The sequence below is a fragment of the Scyliorhinus canicula genome, chromosome 9, assembly GCF_902713615.1.
Source record: "Scyliorhinus canicula chromosome 9, sScyCan1.1, whole genome shotgun sequence".
NCBI lineage: Eukaryota > Metazoa > Chordata > Chondrichthyes > Carcharhiniformes > Scyliorhinidae > Scyliorhinus > Scyliorhinus canicula.
Window position 1 is genome coordinate 62,505,735 of NC_052154.1, and position 21,625 is coordinate 62,527,359.

Here is a 21,625-nt window from a genome sequence, read left to right on the forward strand (position 1 = left end):
GCAGACACGGGGAGAACGTACAAACTCCACACAGACAGCGACCCAAGGCCGGAATTGAACCCGGGTCCCTGGCATTGTGAGGCAGCATTGCTAACCACTGTGCCACCCTGTCAACAACGGTTCCCGTTGTGTGCACCCTCCGGTGCCCGGAAACCCTTGGCCAGTCTCGCCGTCGACTGGACCGGACTATTTCGCCATGGGTCCTGCCAGAAAAATCTTGCCTTAGTTTCCTTCAATGTTTATCGTATTTGAACAAAATTCAAACCAAAAACAGAAAATGCTGGACAATTTCAGTGGGTCTGACAGCATCTGTGGAGAGAGGACAGAGCTAACCTTCCGGGATAGGAGGACTCTTTCAAACTCACCTCAGCTGAAACCTGATCCAATTTAATACAATGAATTCGCAAAGTTCAATAGGGACTGTTCATGTTTCCCCAACATGCAATAAAGTTAATTTTTAACTGCTTTGTACAAAGGCGCATAGCTACTTCAATGTTAGTATTCCCTGTAGAATCATGCACAGTACTGTACAGAAAAGGGACATGTGTCCCTTCAAATCTGCACCACTGTTGCAGAGCAATCTTGGTGGTCCCATTCACCTCCTCTTCCCCATATATCTGCAATATTTTCCTTCAATGTTTATCCAGTTTGCTTTTGAAGGCAACTATTCAATTTGTTTCTACCACACTACCAGGTAGCATATTCCAAATCCTAACCATTCAATGTATAAAAAAAATTTCTCTCTCGTCACCTCGGTTTCTTTTACCAATCAACTTAAATATGTTCGCTCTGGCTATTGGCCTCTCAGCCATTGGTTAGGTAGAAGAAATATTTTCCAATGATGCTGTTAAAAGCTTCTTATTAAAACTTCCTTGTGGTAGTATGACTAGGGGTATTACCATACCTGGGAGTGTGAGCTGCCATTGGTGCAGAGGGCTCGCTGCCCATTGGCCCAAGTATCGTGTTCTCTGTATTCCTATTGGCTAAGAGGAAGGTAGCTCCGCCTATGAGGCAGGGTATAAGAACCCGTGTTCCCCAGCAGCCAGGCCATTTCTGTACGTCTGCTGCCGGGCTCACTTCTTGCTGATTAAAGCCTTTCGTTTCGGACTTCACCTACGTTTCATGTCCATTGATTGTGCATCATTCCTTTTAGCCTTCTGTGCTCTAAGGAATCCCACTCCAGTTTTTCCAGTCTTTTTACATAACAGTGATCCCTCACCCTGGAACCATTCTAGTAAATCCCTGTTCCATATACATTGCAGCTGCCCACATTTTAGACTTTGTGTCTGCTTATCTGCATCTGCAACTTAAAATCAATAGAGTTTACCAATATTTCCTTGCTGTTACTCCAGAAATGTAAAACCTGCAACACAATGAGTACCATTTCTCTTGTGCACTAACTGAGGCAACAGAATAGAAGGAAGGGGAAACCAGAAAATATAGTGGCAGAGTGAACCAGGAATGAGGGAAACCGGAGAACACAGTGCTAGCGTGAACCAGGGGGAGGGAAACCAGAGGACACAGTGCTAGCGTGAACCAGGGGGAGGGAAACCAGAGGACACAGCGCCAGTGAGAATCAGGGTTGAAGGCAACCAGAGGACACAGCGCCAATGTGAATCAGGGGAGAGGGAAATCAGAGAACACAGCGCCAGTGTGAGCCAGGAGTGAGGGAAACCAGAGGACACAGCGCCAGTGTGAGCCAGGAGTGAGGGAAACCAGAGAACACAGCGCCAGGAGTGAGGGAAACCAGAGGACACAGCGCCAGTGTGAGCCAGGGGTGAGGGAAACCAGAGGACACAGCGCCAGTGTGAGCCAGGGATGAGGGAAATCAAAGGACACAGTGCCAGTGTGAATCAGGGGTCAGGGAAACCAGAGAACACAGTGCTAGCGCGAACCAGGGGTGAGGGAAACCAGAGGACACAGTGCGAGTGTGAACCAGGAGTGAGTAAACCAAAGGACACAGTGTTGGTGTGAAAAAGGATTCAGGGAAACGGCAGAACATAGTGCCAGTGAGCGTGAAGCAGGGGTGAGGAAAACCAGAGAATACGCGTCAGTGAACTAGGGAACACAGTCCAGTGTAAAACAGGGATGAGTGAAATCAGAGAACACAGTGCCAGTGTGAGGTTGGGGAGAGTGTCATTGCGAAAAGCCTACGGGCGCAATCTACCAGCCGCGTTGCACCCGAAAGGCAGCACGGCGGCGCAGACGGTAGATGCCAGGAGTGTGGTATTATGATATATGCCAGTAAAGTAAGAGTTAATAAAATATACATAGAAAGCCACTAGAGGGAGCTAGTCCAAGAGGTATATAAGAGAGGATGCAGAGCCTTGTGGGACAGATGGTTGGAGTAGGTGGTAGGAGCAGGAGCTGGGCTTGGAGTACTGAAGACAGTGAGAGAGCAAGAGAGTAGTTAATGAGTTAAATGTTAGATGAACGTCCGGTTGCGGCTATGACCAGCTAAGTCGCACGTTTGGCTGCTCCTGCTACAAAGGTGTTTTCGGGCCGATTGGAGGGCCCCAACGGCGCTGTAAGGACAAATCCCGGTGGGGGAAGGCTCCCTGAAGAGAACCAGACCAACTTTATGGTCGGTACCCGGAGTGGGGTGGTAAAGAAAGCAACAGCCGCTCCCAAAAAAAAGCGGGGGAAGAAGACCAAAATGGCGGCCGGTGGCGCACCCGAGGAATGGAGGAAATGGGCGGAGGAGCAGCAGGCCGCTCTCCTGCGCTTCTTTACGGAGCTGAAAATGGAGCTCTTGGAGTCAATGAATGCGACAACCACCAGGCTGATGGGAGCCCAGGCGACCCAAGAGGCGTCGATTCGGGAGCTGCAACAGGAGATGACTGTGAGGGAGGAGGAGGCCACGGTCCTCGTGGGAAAGGTAGAGGTGCACGAGGCACTCCACCTGAAATGGCAGAGCCGTTTTGAGGAGCTGGATACCCGAATGAGGCGGAAGAACCTGAGGATCTTGGGCCTGGCAGAAGGCCTGGAGGGGTCAGACCTCCCGGGATATGTAGCAGAAATGCTGAGCTCCCTGATGGGGGCAGGGGCCGTCCCTTCGCCCCTGGAGCTGGAAGAGGCCTACAGGGTCATGGCTAGGAGGCCAAGAGCAAATGAGCCCCCGAGGGCGGTGCTGGTGCGGTGCCAGCGACTCAGCGACCGTGAGAGAGTGCTGGAGTGGGCCAAGAGGGAAAGGAGCAGCAAGTGGGAGAATTCGACAGTGAGGGTCTACCAGGACTGGAGTGCGGAGGTGGCAAAGCGGCGGGCCCGGTACAACCGGACGAAGGCGGTGCTACATGCAAAACGGATCAGGTTCGGAATGCTGCAGCCAGCGCGCTTGTGGGTCACCTACAGGAACCAACACCACTATTTTGAGTCCCCAGAGGAGGCGTGGGCCTTTGTACAGGAAGAGAAACTGGACTCGAATTAGACCCAGGGGATACTTGGCGGCCGTAGCCGCTCGGGTACTTTCAGCTGAATTCTTTGTTTGGATTTTGAACTCTTGCTGTGGTTTTTCTTCTGATGTTTTTTCCCCCTTTGCCAACTTCCCTTAGTTATTGTTATTGTGGTTATTCATGGTTATTTATGGTTATTTATGCTGTTTGGTAGAGGGCGACTGTTAAGTACATTGTTATTTGTTATTTATCTGTTATTTATAATGTTAAGTTGGGGAGGTGGGACGGGGGGGAGAGCAGATCGGGGATATGGGCCCCTAGGGGGGGTTCTTTTACAGGCATGGACGGGGACGGGGGTGGAACTGAAGATGGCGGGGTGGGGTGTGGCAGGGCGAAAGCGCGGGCTTTCCTCTGTTTTCCCGCGCGCGGGGCAGAGGAGGGGGGAGGGGAGGAGTGCGGGGCGTGGCTAGCAATGGCGACCTTTCCCGCGCTGGAGCGGGGCCAGGGAGGAGTGGCAAGGGGGGGGAGGCCCCCCCCCCCCCGAGCCGGGGGGAGTCGGAGTGTGGCAGGAGCAGCCGGGTCAGCGTGAACCAGCTGACTTACGGGAGTACGATGGAGGGTACATCGCGGCTAGGAGGGGTCCTAGCCTGGGGGGGGGGGGGGAGGGGGGTTAGGGAGGGACACCGGGTTGCTGCTGAAAAGACCAGAAACGGGAAGTGGAGGACTGGAGAGGTGGGGGGAGGGGGACATCGCCATGGGGAGCGGGTCAGAAGGGGAGGGTCGACCCGGGGCGAGCAGGGAACAGGACATGGCTAATCGGCAGGGGAAGGGGGCGGGTCGTCCCGCGACCCGGCTGATCACTTGGAACGTGAGGGGGTTGAATGGGCCGGTCAAGAGATCAAGGGTATTCTCACACCTGAAGGGACTGAAGGCTGATGTAGCAATGTTACAGGAGACCCATTTGAAGGTAGTGGACCAGGTTCGCCTGAGAAGGGGGTGGGTGGGACAGGTGTTCCACTCTGGATTGGACGCAAAGAACCGGGGGGTGGCGATTCTGGTGGGAAAGAGGGTGTCGTTCGTGGCGGAGGAGGTGGTGGCGGATAAGGAGGGTAGGTATGTGATGGTGAAGGGTAAGCTGCAGGGGGAGAAAGTGGTGATGGTCAACGTATATGCCCCGAACTGGGATGACGCGGGTTTTATGAGGCGCCTATTGGGCCTCATTCCGGGACTGGAGGCAGGGGGCTTGATCATGGGGGGGGACTTTAACACAGTGCTGGACCCCGGGCTAGACAGATCGAGCTCAAGGACCAATAGGAGGCCGGCAGCGGCAGAAGTGCTGAGGGGGTACATGGAGCAGATGGGAGGAGTAGACCCATGGAGGTTTGGTAGGCCGAGGGCGAGGGAGTATTCCTTTTTCTCCCACGTCCATAGAGTGTACTCCAGAATCGATTTCTTCGTGTTGAGCAGGGGGCTGATCCCGAGGGTACGGGAAGCTGAGTACTCGGCCATTGCGATCTCTGATCATGCACCGCATTGGGTGGATGTGGAAATGGGGGAGGCGCGGGACCAGCGCCCGCTGTGGCGGCTGGATGTGGGGCTGTTAGCGGACGACGAGGTGTGTAAAAGGGTCCGGAAGAGCATTGAGAGCTATCTGGACTTGAATGACACGGGTGAGGTGCAGGTGGGGATGGTCTGGGAGGCCCTGAAGGCAGTGATCAGGGGAGAGCTGATCTCCATAAGGGCGCACAGAGAAAGAAAGGAGAGGCAGGAGAGGGAGAGGCTGGTGGGAGAGCTATTGGAAGTGGATAGGAGATATGCGGAGGCACCAGAGGAGGGGCTGCTGGGAGAACGGCGCAGCCTGCAGGTCAAGTTCGACCTGCTGACCACCAGGAAGGCAGAGACGCAGTGGAGAAGGGCACAGGGCACGGTCTATGAGTATGGGGAAAAGGCGAGCAGGATGCTGGCACACCAGCTTCGCAAACGAGATGCGGCTAGGGAGATTGGGGGAGTGAAGGAGAGGGGCGGGAAGGTAGTGCAGAAGGGGCAAGAAGTGAACGGGGTCTTCAGGGATTTTTACAAGGAGTTGTATCGGTCTGAGCCGCCGGCGAGGAGAGGGGGAATGGAGGACTTCCTAAACAAATTGAGGTTCCCAAGGGTCCAGGAGGGGCTGGTAGAAGGGCTGGGGGCGCCAATAGGGCTAGAGGAGCTAGTCAAGGGAATAGGTCAGATGCAAGCGGGGAAGGCGCCGGGGCCAGATGGGTTCCCGGTGGAATTCTATAAGAAAAATGTGGACTTGGTGGGACCGGTACTGGTACGAGCCTTTAATGAGGCGCGAGAGGGGGGGGTTCTGCCCCCGACAATGTCGCAGGCTCTGATCTCCCTGATATTGAAGCGGGATAAAGACCCCGTGCAGTGCGGGTCCTACAGGCCTATCTCGCTTCTGAACGTGGATGCCAAGTTGCTGGCAAAGATCCTGGCAGCTAGAATAGAGGATTGTGTGCCAGGGGTAATCCATGAGGACCAGACGGGGTTCGTGAAGGGGCGGCAGCTCAACACGAACGTGCGGAGATTGCTGAATGTAATTATGATGCCGGCAGTGGAGGGGGAGGCTGAGATAGTGGTAGCGCTGGACGCGGAGAAGGCATTCGATAGGGTGGAGTGGGAGTACCTGTGGGAGGCGTTGGAACAGTTTGGGTTTGGGGAAGGGTTTATTAAGTGGGTGAAGTTGCTCTACTCGGCCCCGACGGCGAGTGTAGTGACAAACGGGAGGAGGTCGGAGTATTTCGGGCTCCACCGAGGGACCAGGCAGGGATGTCCCCTATCCCCCCTACTTTTCGCACTGGCGATTGAACCGTTGGCGATGGCACTGAGGGGTTCAGGGGGGTGGAGAGGACTGACTAGGGGAGGGGAGGAACATCGAGTATCGCTGTATGCGGATGATCTACTGCTGTACGTGGCAGACCCAGAAGGGGGAATGCCGGAGATAATGGAACTATTAGCAGAGTTTGGGGACTTTTCGGGGTACAAACTAAATTTGGGCAAAAGCGAGGTTTTTGTGATACACCCGGGGGACCAGGGAGAGGGTATTGGGAGACTCCCCTTCAAGCGAGCAGGAAAGAGCTTTAGGTACTTAGGGGTGCAGGTGGCAAGGAACTGGGGGACCCTCCACAAGTTGAACTTTTCCAGGCTGGTGGAACAGATGGAGGAGGAATTTAAGAGGTGGGACATGGTACCGTTGTCGCTGGCGGGGAGGGTGCAGTCAATCAAAATGACGGTCCTCCCAAGGTTCTTGTTTTTATTTCAGTGCTTGCCCATCTTCCTCCCTAGGGCCTTCTTCAAAAAGGTGACGAGTAGCATCATGAGCTACGTGTGGGCGCATGGCACCCCAAGGGTGAGGAGGGTCTTTTTGGAGCGGAGTAGGGACAGTGGAGGGCTGGCACTGCCCAATCTCTCGGGGTACTACTGGGCGGCAAATGTGTCAATGGTGCGCAAGTGGATGATGGAAGGGGAGGGGGCAGCTTGGAAACGAATGGAGAGGGCGTCCTGTGGCAACACAAGCCTGGGGGCCCTAGTAACGGCACCATGGCCGCTCCCCCCCACGAGGTACACCACGAGCCCGGTGGTGGCGGCCACCCTCAAGATATGGGGGCAGTGGAGGCGACATAGGGGGGAAATGGGAGGTCTGTTGGCGGCGCCAATAAGAGGGAACCATAGATTCATCCCGGGGAACATCGACGGGGGATTTCAGAGCTGGTACAGGGTGGGCATACGGCAGCTGAAGGACCTGTTTATAGAGGGGAGGTTTGCGAGCCTGGGAGGGCTGGAGGAGAAGTTTGAGCTCCCCCCGGGAAACATGTTCAGATATTTACAAGTGAAGGCATTTGCTAGGCGGCAGGTGGAGGGGTTTCCCCTGCTCCCCAGTAAGGGGGCGAGTGATAGGGTGCTCTCGGGGGTCTGGGTCGGAGGGGGGAAGATATCAGACATCTACAAGATAATGCAGGAGGCGGAAGCAGCATCAGGGGAGGAGCTGAAAGCCAAGTGGGAAGGGGAGCTGGGAGAGCAGATAGAAGACGGGACGTGGGCGGATGCACTGGAGAAGGTCAACTCTTCCTCCTCGTGTGCGAGACTGAGCCTCATTCAATTTAAGGTGCTGCATAGAGTTCACATGACGGGGACAAGGATGAGCCGGTTCTTTGGGGGTGAGGACAGGTGTGTCAGATGTCTGGGAAGCCCAGCGAACCATGTGCATATGTTCTGGGCATGTCCGGTGCTGGAAGGGTTCTGGAAGGGGGTGGCAAGGACGGTGTCGAAGGTGGTGGGGTCCAGGGTCAAACCAGGATGGGGGCTTGCGATCTTTGGGGTCGGGGTAGAACCGGGGGTACAGGAGGCTAGGGAGGCCGGAATACTGGCCTTTGCGTCCCTAGTGGCTCGACGAAGGATATTAATTCAATGGAAGGACGCGAGGCCTCCAAGCGTTGAAACTTGGATTAACGATATGGCTAGCTATATTCAGCTAGAAAGGATCAAATTTGCCCTGAGAGGGTCGGTACAGGGATTCGCCAGGCTGGTGGCAACCTTTCCTTGACTTTTTAGATCAGAGATAGACGTTCGGGGTCGTGGCAGCAGCAACCCGGGGGGGGGGAGGGGGGGGGAGGGGAGGGGGGGGCAGCAAGGGTCGTGGGGGGACATGCACGACTGTAACGCGGGCAAGTCTGCTCGCTGCTCATGTCTGAAACTGTAGGCTGCCTTGTTTGTTAAGGTTGCCTGGGGGGGGGGGGGGGGGGGGAGGACTGGTGCGCGCGAGAGGGCGGGCGAGGGAGGGACATTTGCCTATAGGGATTGTGTTGTAAATAATTTAAAAATTAGTAGGGGTAAATGTCTGTATGGAAAAACTCTTTCAATAAAAATTATTTTAAAAAAAAAAAAATGTTAGATGAACGTAGTTTATAGAATATCTGTTTAATCAACTGTTAGTTCTGAGGGATAAGTGTTGAATCCAATTGTAGTGTTAAATAAATAGTTTTGTTGGTTAACAAGATTCGTTGTTCTCTGATCAATACTACACATCAAAGCCATCCGGAAAGAGCAAGGCAGAGAGCAACACATGGTACCAGGTGTTTGTCCCTAAAAACTAGAATAGGTAGATTAACGAGGACACCAAAAACAGAAAAATAAAAAACAAGAAGATTGAACGAAACAATCAAGCCTCTAAAAGAAAATCTGTGAAGCAAGATGGAGAAATGGGATCATTTCACAAGAGACGGTAAAATATGTAAAAACTGGGCGTTCTTCAAACAGCAGTTTGAAAATTTTCTGTATGCTGCCGTGCTTGAAAATGCCTCAGAACAAAGGAAACTAGCACTCCTCTTACATTTAGCTAGACCGCTGGTTGTAAAGCTGTATAACGTATTATATTTGGCAGCACGGTAGCACAAGTGGCTAGCACTGTGGCTTCACAGCGCCAGGGTCCCAGGTTCAATTCCCTGCTGGATCACTGTCTGTGCGGAGTCTGCACGTTCTCCCCGTGTTTGCGTGGGTTTCCTCCGGGTGCTCCGGTTTCCTCCCACAGTCCAAAGACGTGCAGGTTAGGTGGATTGGCCATGATAAATTGCCCTTAGTGACCAAAAAAGGTTATGAGGGGTTATTGGGTTATGGGGATGGGGTGGCAGTGAGGGCTTGGGTGGGTTAGTGCAGACTCGATGGGCCAAATGGCCTCCTTCTGCACTGTATGTTCTATTTTGAGAATGAGGATGAGAAAAATCAGTTTCAAATTGTCATGGAAAAATTTGATGAGTGTTGTGGCCTTCCATAAAAAGGAAAAGCCAAGTAAACAATTGCAAAAGCAAAAAATGTAATAGAACATAGAACATAGAACAGTACAGCACAGAACAGGCCCTTCGGCCCTCAATGTTGTGCCGAGCCATGATCACCCTACTCAAACCCACGTATCCACCCTATACCCGTAACCCAACAACCCCCCCCTTAACCTTACTTTAATTAGGACACTACGGGCAATTTAGCAGGGCCAATCCACCTAACCCGCACATCTTTGGACTGTGGGAGGAAATCGGGAGCACCCGGAGGAATCCCACGCACACAGGGGGAGGACGTGCAGACTCCACACAGACAGTGACCCAGCCGGGAATCGAACCTGGGACCCTGGAGCTGTGAAGCATTTATGCTAACCACCATGCTACCCTGCTGCCCTTATGCGGGCTGATTCTGTTAAAATGGCCCGTGCGACTACAGCAACTAAAAATAGATGTAAAGAAACGATGAATCGGGAAAGTGCCACAAAGATTGTCAGGTCTGTTGGGGCTGTGGCGCAGTTCAAAGGTCGCTGGCTGGAGGTGAAGGCCAGTTTGCAACACAAGGAGTTCCTTCTTCCGGGATCTACCCTGCTCGCCGCAGGATGACTGCTTTGCAAATCTGGATATTAGAGTGAAACAGCTAGTCTCACTCTAAGGTGCACTCCCACAATGTAACCAAGGCGTGGAATCAAACTCCCTTCGAGTCCTCGGGCAAGCGCCTTTCAGTGCTGCTCTCCATAAATGGGGGACCAGATGAAACGGCACCCGAGTGGGTCTCTCAAGAGATAGGAGGCCCCAGGCAGGGTGGGACCCTGGTATTGTGGGTGCCACCTGGGCACCTTGGCACCCTGGCAGTGCTGGGGATCGGGCCCCGGGGTTCCCTGCGCGAATGTGGTGGGGTGCGGAGGGCCTGAGGAGCCCCTTATGGGTGAGCTGGTGCTTTGGGGGCTGTTGAGATAACAGGACACCCAAACTCTCCCTACACTAAGGAGTTCTAGCGAGCGGGGCTCCTTAGTGCAGGAAACAGGACTAAGTGCGGCCTCGACTGGGAGTTCTGTACTGAGGCCCCGAATTGATCACGCCCTATATAACAGTGCAAGATTGTATGTACCACTGGCAATCAGTTTAGCAACCGATCTATATCTGGAAATGCCTATATTTTTCCCACAAGGAATGAAGACAGATCACCAAAATATTTTGCCTTAATCTGGAGCTAATTTTGGGAATGGCTGCAACACAAATTGAGACAAGCCATTGCAATTTTGGTATAACTACATGTCATTGGTCGATATTCCGGGCTGTTTTTGTATCGTCAGTGTTTTTTTTTTTCGGGGAGGGGGGAAGACGGGGGTTGTGTCAAACAATTTCCAGTTTTTTTGTTAGTTTTCTAAACTGTTTCCATAGCACAGCATGAGAATCTGTCATTCAATTGATGGTTCTCCCTACAATTAGGCCTGTGGCCCACAAGGCCCATCTGTTTGGAACAGAATCTGCCATTAGGCCTTCCAACATGAAGGCACTAGACTATGAACCCTTTGAAAGATTACATGTTGGCCAGCTCTAGAGTCACACAGCACAGGAGGCGGACATTTGGCCCACATTGCCTTTGCCAGCTCTTTACTGCTATCCAATTAGTCCCACCAGCTTGCTCTTTGGAAATGTTTAATTTTGAAGTATAAATCCAATTCCCTTTCAAATGTTACTCCTGAAGGTACTTCCAACCCCCTTTCAGGCTGTGCATTTCAGATCATTGTAACTCATTGCGTAAAAATATTATTCATCTCCCACCTTACACATTACCTTAAATCTGTACCCTCTGGCTACCGGTCTTCCTGCCGCTGGAAACAGGTTGTTCCTATTTACTCTATCAAAGCCCTCATCATTTTGAACACCAATAAATCTCCTTGTATCCGAGTAAATGTTTATTCGTGACAGCTTGAATGTACAGTTAAGCATTTTAAACACAACTTTTTTTCAGTTACATTAACTACAGAAGCAAATGCAGAAATAGCCTGACCTACCCTGACCTTAAAAAATAATGAGCAGCTTATTATCATCACAGCATTGCATTTCCCCAATTTGTTTGTGACACATCATTAAATGAACCACATTACCAATTATTTCCCATTAAGGCCGAGTGCCAGTTCATCAGCTGGTTACTGGCTGTGACCCTTCTGGCTCTGGCGAGGTTTCAGGCTCTCTTCCCAGCACTTTCCTTTTGTGTGAAAATTAGGGCAGACTTAAAAAGCAAAGATGAGCTGCAACCTGAGGCAGACGCACACTTTGACAAAGTCTCACTTGGCATTTTCTTGCCATTATCTCTCCTTTATCTTCAAGTCAACGAGTAACTATTGACTTTACACCGAATCTGATGCCTTACCCCAAACAGTACTGTGTTTCTACATCCATGCCCTTCCTGTATAGTACAGCAGTACCTTAAAAAAGTGTACAACGGCGCAGCCTGCAGGTCAAGTTCGACCTGCTGACCACCAGGAAGGCAGAGACGCAGTGGAGAAGGGCACAGGGCGCGGTCTATGAGTATGGGGAAAAGGCGAGCAGGATGCTGGCACACCAGCTTCGCAAACGAGATGCGGCTAGGGAGATTGGGGGAGTGAAGGAGAGGGGCGGGAAGGTAGTGCAGAAGGGGCAAGAAGTGAATGGGGTCTTCAGGGATTTTTACAAGGAGTTGTATCGGTCTGAGCCGCCGACGAGGAGAGGGGGAATGGAGGACTTCCTAAACAAATTGAGGTTCCCAAGGGTCCAGGAGGGGCTGGTAGAAGGGCTGGGGGCGCCAATAGGGCTAGAGGAGCTAGTCAAGGGAATAGGTCAGATGCAAGCGGGGAAGGCGCCGGGGCCAGATGGGTTCCCGGTGGAATTCTATAAGAAAAATGTGGACTTGGTGGGACCGGTACTGGTACGAGCCTTTAATGAGGCGCGAGAGGGGGGGGTTCTGCCCCCGACAATGTCGCAGGCTCTGATCTCCCTGATATTGAAGCGGGATAAAGACCCCGTGCAGTGCGGGTCCTACAGGCCTATCTCGCTTCTGAACGTGGATGCCAAGTTGCTGGCAAAGATCCTGGCAGCTAGAATAGAGGATTGTGTGCCAGGGGTAATCCATGAGGACCAGACGGGGTTCGTGAAGGGGCGGCAGCTCAACACGAACGTGCGGAGATTGCTGAATGTAATTATGATGCCGGCAGTGGAGGGGGAGGCTGAGATAGTGGTAGCGCTGGACGCGGAGAAGGCATTCGATAGGGTGGAGTGGGAGTACCTGTGGGAGACGTTGGAACGGTTTGGGTTTGGGGAAGGTTTTATTAAGTGGGTGAAGTTGCTCTACTCGGCCCCGACGGCGAGTGTAGTGACAAACGGGAGGAGGTCGGAGTATTTCGGGCTCCACCGAGGGACCAGGCAGGGATGTCCCCTATCCCCCCTACTTTTCGCACTGGCGATTGAACCGTTGGCGATGGCACTGAGGGGTTCAGGGGGGTGGAGAGGACTGACTAGGGGAGGGGAGGAACATCGAGTATCGCTGTATGCGGATGATCTACTGCTGTACGTGGCAGACCCAGAAGGGGGAATGCCGGAGATAATGGAACTATTAGCAGAGTTTGGGGACTTTTCGGGGTACAAACTAAATTTGGGCAAAAGCGAGGTTTTTGTGATACACCCGGGGGACCAGGGAGAGGGTATTGGGAGACTCCCCTTCAAGCGAGCAGGAAAGAGCTTTAGGTACTTAGGGGTGCAGGTGGCAAGGAACTGGGGGACCCTCCACAAGTTGAACTTTTCCAGGCTGGTGGAACAGATGGAGGAGGAATTTAAGAGGTGGGACATGGTACCGTTGTCGCTGGCGGGGAGGGTGCAGTCAATCAAAATGACGGTCCTCCCAAGGTTCTTGTTTTTATTTCAGTGCTTGCCCATCTTCCTCCCTAGGGCCTTCTTCAAAAAGGTGACGAGTAGCATCATGAGCTACGTGTGGGCGCATGGCACCCCAAGGGTGAGGAGGGTCTTTTTGGAGCGGAGTAGGGACAGTGGAGGGCTGGCACTGCCCAATCTCTCGGGGTACTACTGGGCGGCAAATGTGTCAATGGTGCGCAAGTGGATGATGGAAGGGGAGGGGGCAGCTTGGAAACGAATGGAGAGGGCGTCCTGTGGCAACACAAGCCTGGGGGCCCTAGTAACGGCACCATGGCCGCTCCCCCCCACGAGGTACACCACGAGCCCGGTGGTGGCGGCCACCCTCAAGATATGGGGGCAGTGGAGGCGACATAGGGGGGAAATGGGAGGTCTGTTGGCGGCGCCAATAAGAGGGAACCATAGATTCATCCCGGGGAACATCGACGGGGGATTTCAGAGCTGGTACAGGGTGGGCATACGGCAGCTGAAGGACCTGTTTATAGAGGGGAGGTTTGCGAGCCTGGGAGGGCTGGAGGAGAAGTTTGAGCTCCCCCCGGGAAACATGTTCAGATATTTACAAGTGAAGGCATTTGCTAGGCGGCAGGTGGAGGGGTTTCCCCTGCTCCCCAGTAAGGGGGCGAGTGATAGGGTGCTCTCGGGGGTCTGGGTCGGAGGGGGGAAGATATCAGACATCTACAAGATAATGCAGGAGGCGGAAGCAGCATCAGGGGAGGAGCTGAAAGCCAAGTGGGAAGGGGAGCTGGGAGAGCAGATAGAAGACGGGACGTGGGCGGATGCACTGGAGAAGGTCAACTCTTCCTCCTCGTGTGCGAGACTGAGCCTCATTCAATTTAAGGTGCTGCATAGAGCTCACATGACGGGGACAAGGATGAGCCGGTTCTTTGGGGGTGAGGACAGGTGTGTCAGATGTCTGGGAAGCCCAGCGAACCATGTGCATATGTTCTGGGCATGTCCGGTGCTGGAAGGGTTCTGGAAGGGGGTGGCAAGGACGGTGTCGAAGGTGGTGGGGTCCAGGGTCAAACCAGGATGGGGGCTTGCGATCTTTGGGGTCGGGGTAGAACCGGGGGTACAGGAGGCTAGGGAGGCCGGAATACTGGCCTTTGCGTCCCTAGTGGCTCGACGAAGGATATTAATGCAATGGAAGGACGCGAGGCCTCCAAGCGTTGAAACTTGGATTAACGATATGGCTAGCTATATTCAGCTAGAAAGGATCAAATTTGCCCTGAGAGGGTCGGTACAGGGATTCGCCAGGCGGTGGCAACCTTTCCTTGACTTTTTAGATCAGAGATAGACGTTCGGGGTCGTGGCAGCAGCAACCCGGGGGGGGGGGGGGGGGGGGGGGGGGGGGGGGGGGGGGGCAGCAAGGGTCGTGGGGGGACATGCACGACTGTAACGCGGGCAAGTCTGCTCGTTGCTCATGTCTGAAACTGTAGGCTGCCTTGTTTGTTAAGGTTGCCTGGGGGGGGGGGGGGGGGGGGGGGGGGGAGGGGACTGGTGCGCGCGAGAGGGCGGGCGAGGGAGGGACATTTGCCTAGAGGGATTGTGTTGTAAATAATTTAAAAATTAGTAGGGGTAAATGTCTGTATGGAAAAACTCTTTCAATAAAAATTATTTAAAAAAAAAAAGTGTACCTGTGTGAGGACAGCACCAGATTTACCACTGGCAATTGCATGATCAGTTTCCAAGCAGAGCTGGAATATCGTCATCGGGCACCTCTTTACAATTCAAATAGTACAATTCAAACAGTAAGAGGAATTATGATTAATCTCAACTTACTTCCATTTAAATTTCTATTTCTGGTTTGATTTTTGAACATATTGAGATCACCGAGGGCAGCTGACTGGTTTAAAGTTTTGAGCCCAATATTGAGGGGGGAGATTAATTCACTTCAATAAAGACAGTCATTATCCCAGGAATGCTTCAACTGCTCTGTCAGTGCAACTGAGTGTATGAATTCACCTCCCACTCACTGTCTGACTCAAGAAGTCCTCCCAGTCTTTCTCCCCTCCACAAATGATGCCATGGAGACTCATAACAATTTAACAACGCAAGAACATTTTAAGAACAGGAAAAGGCCATCAGGTGCTTAGAAAGTCCAATATTTTTTCAATCCCTTTTACAATTGTCTCTTGAACTTATTTATATTGCCTACTTCAGGTTTTTCAAAATAACTTATTCCCCAACTCCACCTCCTTTGGCTTCCCTTCAGAAAAGTGTCAGTTTTGCTTCAGTGATGGCACACTTGTCAGAGTCAATAGGTCATAGAACAAAGAACAAAGAAAATTACAGCACAGGAACAGGCCTTTCGGCCCTCCCAGCCTGCGCCGATCCAGATCCTTTATCTAAACCAGTTGCCTATTTTCCAAGGTCTACTTCTCTCTGTTCCCCACCCGTTCATATATCTGTCCAGATGCATCTTAAATGATGCTATCGTGCCTGCCTCTACCACCTCCGCTGGTAAAGCATTCCAGGCACCCACCACCCTCTGCGTAAAAAACTTTCCACGCACATCTCCCTTAAACTTTCCCCCTCTCACCTTGAAATCGTGACCCCTTGTAATTGACACCCCCACTCTTGGAAAAAGCTTGTTGCTATCCACCCTGTCCATACCTCAATCAGGTCTCCCCTCAACCTCCGTCTTTCCAACGAAAACAATCCTAATCTACTCAACCTTTCTTCATAGCTAGCACCCTCCATACCAGGCAACATCCTGGTGAACCTCCTCTGCACCCTCTCTTAAGCATCCACATCCTTCCGGTAATGTGGCGACCAGAACTGCACACAGTATTCCAAATGTGGCCTAACCAAAGTCATATACAACTGTAACATGACCTGCCGACTCTTGTACTCAATATCCCGTCCGATGAAGGCAAGCATGCTGTATGCCTTCTTGACCACTCTATCGACCTGCGTTGCCACCTTCAGAGTACAATGGACCTGAACTCCCAGATCTCTCTGTACATCAATTTTCCCCAGGACTCTTCCATTGACCATATAGTCCGCTCTTGAGTTAGATCTTCCAAAATGCATCACCTCGCATTTGCCTGGATTGAACTTCATCTGCCATTTCTCTGCCCAATTCTCCAATCTATCTATATTTTGCGATATTCTCTGACAGTCCGCCTCTCTATCTGCAACTCCACCAATCTTAGTATCATCTACAAACTTGCTCATCAGACCACTTATACCTTCATCCAGATCATTTATGTATATCACAAACAACAGTGGTCCGAGCACGGATCCCTGTGGAACACCACTAGTCACCTTTCTCCATTTTGAGACACTCCCTTCCACCACTATTCTCTGTCTCATGTTGCCCAGCCAGTTCTTTATCCATCTAGCTAGTACACCCTGAACCCATACGACTTCACTTTTTCCATCAACCTGCCATGGGAAACTTTATCAAATGCTTTCCTGAAGTCCATGTATATGACATCTACAGCCCTTCCCTCATCAATTAACTCTGTCATGGGTTCGAGTCCCACAGCATAAAACGTAAGTAGACACAGGTTACAAAGGGAATTATACCGAGGACCATTCTGTCCCCTTGGCTATATGTAAAAGAGCCAAAAGCATGATTCAAAGAAGAGCAGGGAAGTTCTTCAGGGCAGTATGGTAGCACAGTAGTTAGCACTGTTGCTTCACAACGCCAGAGTCCCAGGTTCGATTCCCGGTTTGGGTCACTGTCTGTGCGGAGTCTACACGTTCTCCCCGTGTCTGCGTGAGTTTCCTCCGGGTGCTCCAGTTTCCTCCAACAAGTCCCGAAAGACATAATTGTTCGGTGAATTGGGCATTCTGAATTCTCCCTCTGTGCACCTGAACAGGCGCCAGAGTGTGGCGACTAGGGGATTTTCACAGTAACTTCATTCCAATGTTAATGTGAGCCTACTGTGACACTGATAAAGATTATTTTTATTATTCCTGTGGCCTGACTAACATTTACTGGATGTGCTTCCTACATTACAATAGTGACTGCAGTTCACACACCTGTGATTGGCCTTGAAATACTTTTGAACTTCTGACGGCTATAAAGACCACTTTGTAACAAGGAACACGTGCATATATATCATGTATTGCATTGTCTTTAAGAAGTGCCTAAAGGCATTTCACAAACAAAGAAGTACACTAACTGTTACAAAGACAAACGTGGCAGCCATTTTGTGCACAGCATTGTAACACAAATAGCAATGAGGTACTTTTAGTGTTAGCCGACTGTGAGAAATGTTTGCCAAGATACTGCCAGAATTCCCTGCTATAACAAAGGACATCATCCCCCTGCTCTTAATCAAAGTGGGTCTTTAATATGCAACTTTCTGCCTTAAAGCCAAGAGTGCTACCAGTTGAATCAAGCTATATGGCATATGCCTAACTCTCCACATTTTAACGTGTGGTATTTGACTATCTCACCTTCACCAGACAATTTGGGTAATTTAATCCATTCTATTCATTATCTTAAAAACTCTAATTAGATCACCTCAAGACATTGTCCTTTTTGCAAAAAAAACCAAAACTTTCCTTTCTTACTTCAATTCGTGATACTCGGAATTATTTTCACTGGTTTCTGCACCTTCTCAAAAGCTATAGAAGTCTGTCACGATTAAAAGGCTAGGACTGATCACAGTATGGAGCAAAACCATTAAAACCAAGAGGAGCATTTTAGACTAATCTGCTCAGGTGGGGGCATGTTCAGGTCAGAAGATTGTATTGACCCCACCCAATTTTACACCACAATGTCTTCAATGGGATCTGACCGAACTGGCCCCATTCCCATTAAATAGGTCAAATGAACCAAATACCTTAATTGTCTCTTATGGTATTTTACTCCACTACCGACACTTTCATAGGTGAATCAATTGAGGTAAAGAGGAATAAACTGAAGAACCTCAATTATATTTTGTATTGCAAATTGTTCTTTTAAATGGCTTACCCGTTATGGTGGGGGCACTTTTTCCAAATATAAGGGGCAGCACTGTGGCACAGTGGTTAGCATTGCTGCCTACGACACTGAGGACCCGGGTTCGAATCCCGGCCCTGGGTCACTGTCCGTGTGGAGTTTGCACATTCTCCCCGTGTCTGCGTGGGTTTCGCCCCCACAACCCAAAGATGTGCAGGTTAGGTGAATTGGCCACGCTAAATTGCCCCTTAATTGGAAAAAATAATTGGATACTCTAAATTTATTTTTTTTTAAACTTTTTCCAAATATTCCAAAATTAAAGAGACTACTCTGCAAACTCCTCTTAAGGTTGCTGTTTCTGTGTTAATTGGTCTAGATTTTCCCCGGAGGCAGTAAGTTTGAGGTGAGCAATGCAATAAAATGGAATTATCAAAATTAATAACTATCTTCTGACTTTGCTGGTCACATCATGAAATGTGTTTGAAGTAACGTTTCTACCATTGTTTGGTACAGAACTTGAGTTTTTTGCTGAAACTTTTCATCTTGCACTCAACAGGACAATTTGCATGGATACTAAATGTAAAAGGGAACAACAATTCATACTTCATGAGAAGAGAGTGCTGATTGGTTGGCAAGTGGACTCTGATTGGGAGAGGCGTTGCCATGGAGAATCAATTAGCTGGTGCCCGACAGCGGGCATCAGTTCATGTAATTCACCTACCTTTCCCGTTGGTTTTGTTCCTTCCCAGTTCCTCTTTTCCAGGGAAGGAGGTACCTGGTAGATATCTTGTGGTGGATTCATGGATGGTGGTACTTGGTAGATGTCCTGGGCGGGATTCAAAGATGGAGGTATTTGGTAGATATCTTGTCCAGAACCCAAAGATGGGGGTACCTGATAGATATCCTGAGGTGGACTCTTTGATGGTACCTGGTAGATGTCCTGGGCTTGGTTCATAGATGGGGGCACCTGGTAAATCTCCTGTGTTGGATTCATGGACTGGGTCAATTGAGATGTTGTCTTCTGATACACGGTCTGTTGCTGCGATTTTGTTGGAGTAACTGGGTATTTGTTTGACTGGTTCTGTAGTGCAGGAGGAACCTGATACAAATTCTGCTGTAGTTTGTTTGATGAGGGCATCATGTAGACACTGTCTCCCTGGTAAACAGGGTGCATAGCTGTATACTGCGAAGACGGGGGCGGCATTTGGTATGCATTCTGTTGCTGGTAAGGCAGTGGTGATTGTGGGGCCTGTTGCGTTTGGCTGGAATTTGACTGTTTTTTCTCATACATTCCCACAAGGATCTTTAGGCGGTTGCCAGGTACGATACCTTGTCGCCCATGTAGTGAGCACAGCCACCATCCATCTAAACCTCCCGTGTTACGCTCCAAAACAGTCATGATATCCCCTTTGCGAAATGTGAGTTCATCTGGCGATTCAGCCACATTGTCATACAGGGCTTTTGCCAGCACATTCTGAAACAAATAAAGAAAAGAATTTTAGGTGAGTCTCACATTTCTAATTCTGTACGTAAAGAACGCACTTAAATACAGCACCTCTGAATCAGACATTACCTGGAGTTATTTCGCACCAAATAACTTTTGCAGTAAAAGATTTTTCTCAACCAGATTTCAAGTCAAGTGCAGGCATGAATCAATTGATGAAGTACTTGGCTTAATATGTTAATCTGTGAACTTATAATGCAGCGTAAGTGGTGAACGGTTTGCTCTCAAGATTTGTTGAGAAATCATGACCTTATAATCACACTTCATCACTTCGCTGCAAATTGCGAATGGGCAAAACTTTCTCCCAAGGTTTTATAAATTGCATTTCCACAGAATTTCTACAGTGCAGAAGGAGACCCAGTTGATCTGCAGCCCCCCTCCCTCCAGAAAAGGCACTCTATCTCGACCCACTTCTTCACCCTATCCCTGTGACCCCCACCTCACCTGCACACCTTTTGAATGCTAAGGGGCAATTTATCATGGCCAACCCACCTAACCTGCACATCTTTGGACTGACCAAGGAAACCATAGCAACCGGAGGAAACCCACACAGACATAGGGAGAATGTGCAAACTCTGCAGAGAGTCACCCAAGGATGGAATCGAACCTGGGGTCCTGGGGCTGTTATGCAGCAGTGCTCCTAACCACTGTGCCACCGTACTGCCCTTACCATTTACCAGACCAAAATTTAAACTGTTCCATTTGGAACTCTCCAAATGCTGAGTTAAATAAAAATGTAGGTCGTAAGTACTCAATGAATGGGACTAAGTTATCTCAGGGAGATATTTCACTCCCAGTGTTCAGAACAGCATGGTAAACATTTAATTAAGCACATTCTCCCCGTGCCTGTGTGGGTTTTCTCCGGGTGCTCCTGTTTCCTTCCACAGTCTAAACATGCGCAGGTTAGGTGGATTGGCCATGCTAAATTGCCCTTACTGTCCAAAAAAAGATGTGTAGGTTACGTAATGGGATCATTGGGTGGAGTGCTTTCTCAGACGGCCGGCACAGACCTGATGGGCTGAATGGCCAACTTCTGCACTGTAGGGATTCGAGGAATCTATGAATAAGCAAACAAAGGGCATGATCGACTGGCCGCGTCCTGCCGGAGCTGGGGCGCAATGTGGTCGGCAGATCCTGGGAGAGGTCTCCCCCGGGAATCCCGACAGTCGTTAAGCCTCGCGATCTGGCACGGCTGATGAACCCACTTAGCCATGCTCACATTGGATCTAACGGTCACTCGGCATCTACCAGCCTCGCTGAGAAGACACCAGCTGAGTGCCGTTCAGTCCTGGTCCCCACTGACGGGACCAGGCGCTACATGGGGAATCTCCCAGGCGATCGGAGGCCCCCGGGTGGTCGGCCTGTGGGCAAGGTGGCACCCTGACACTGCTGATGCCACCTTGGCACTGTCAGTGTGGCACTCTGGCTGTACCAACTGAATGCCAGCCTGGCACTGCCAGGGTGCCCAGCTGGCAATGGCAGGGCACTGTCAGGGTTCCAGGATGGCAGTGCCAATGTGACAGGCCGGTATTCCACCCACACCAGGATCAGGTCCAGAAGCTGCTGGCTTCACTGCCCTGGTGCATTGCAGAGCTTACATCTTCACTACATTGCTCCCCAATGTATTCCGCTCAGGAGGAGACTCCGTCTCTGGGGTGATCACTCACACTCAGTCCCCATTGGTACCCAGAGCCAGGTGACCCTACTCTGCTGTGCTGTCTTAAAGAGACAGGCACATCGATCCACTACAAAATTCTTCTCTCATAATAATGCTTTGTTTTACTGGTTAGCCTTCTGAAATCCAGTCCTGGCTTACAAATTTTAACTCAAAGTTCTGCTCATTTTTTAAACAGTTAATCCAGTCCAGGATTTTAGACCATCCCCTTTTAGGTTTCCTTTGTCTGGATTGCTTTTACACAAACTCCAAGATCCAGCCACCAGTTTCCGCAGTTATTTCAACTCATGTTTCCCAGGCTGTAGTAAAATCTCTCAAACCTGAAAATCACTTCAGATATCATTCTTCCACTCCTCTCAGGGATCTGTCTGTTCTAGTATTTTTAATCTCAGACTTCTTGGAAACCTCTCTTCATTTTTATTGTTTCCTTAATTA

At 50.6% G+C, this 21,625-nt stretch overlaps 1 protein-coding gene across 4 annotated transcripts in view; it reads right to left on the reverse strand.

Annotated features, from left to right (window-relative positions):
• bcar1 (BCAR1 scaffold protein, Cas family member) overlaps positions 1-21,625 on the reverse strand; it is a 323,652-nt gene that overhangs the window by 108,498 nt on the left and 193,529 nt on the right. For all 4 annotated transcript variants that reach the window (XM_038806766.1, XM_038806767.1, XM_038806768.1 and 1 more), the window contains exon 2: positions 18,733-19,485. In XM_038806766.1, coding sequence (XP_038662694.1) covers positions 18,733-19,485 — 753 coding nt within the window. The remainder of the gene's footprint in view (positions 1-18,732; positions 19,486-21,625) is intronic.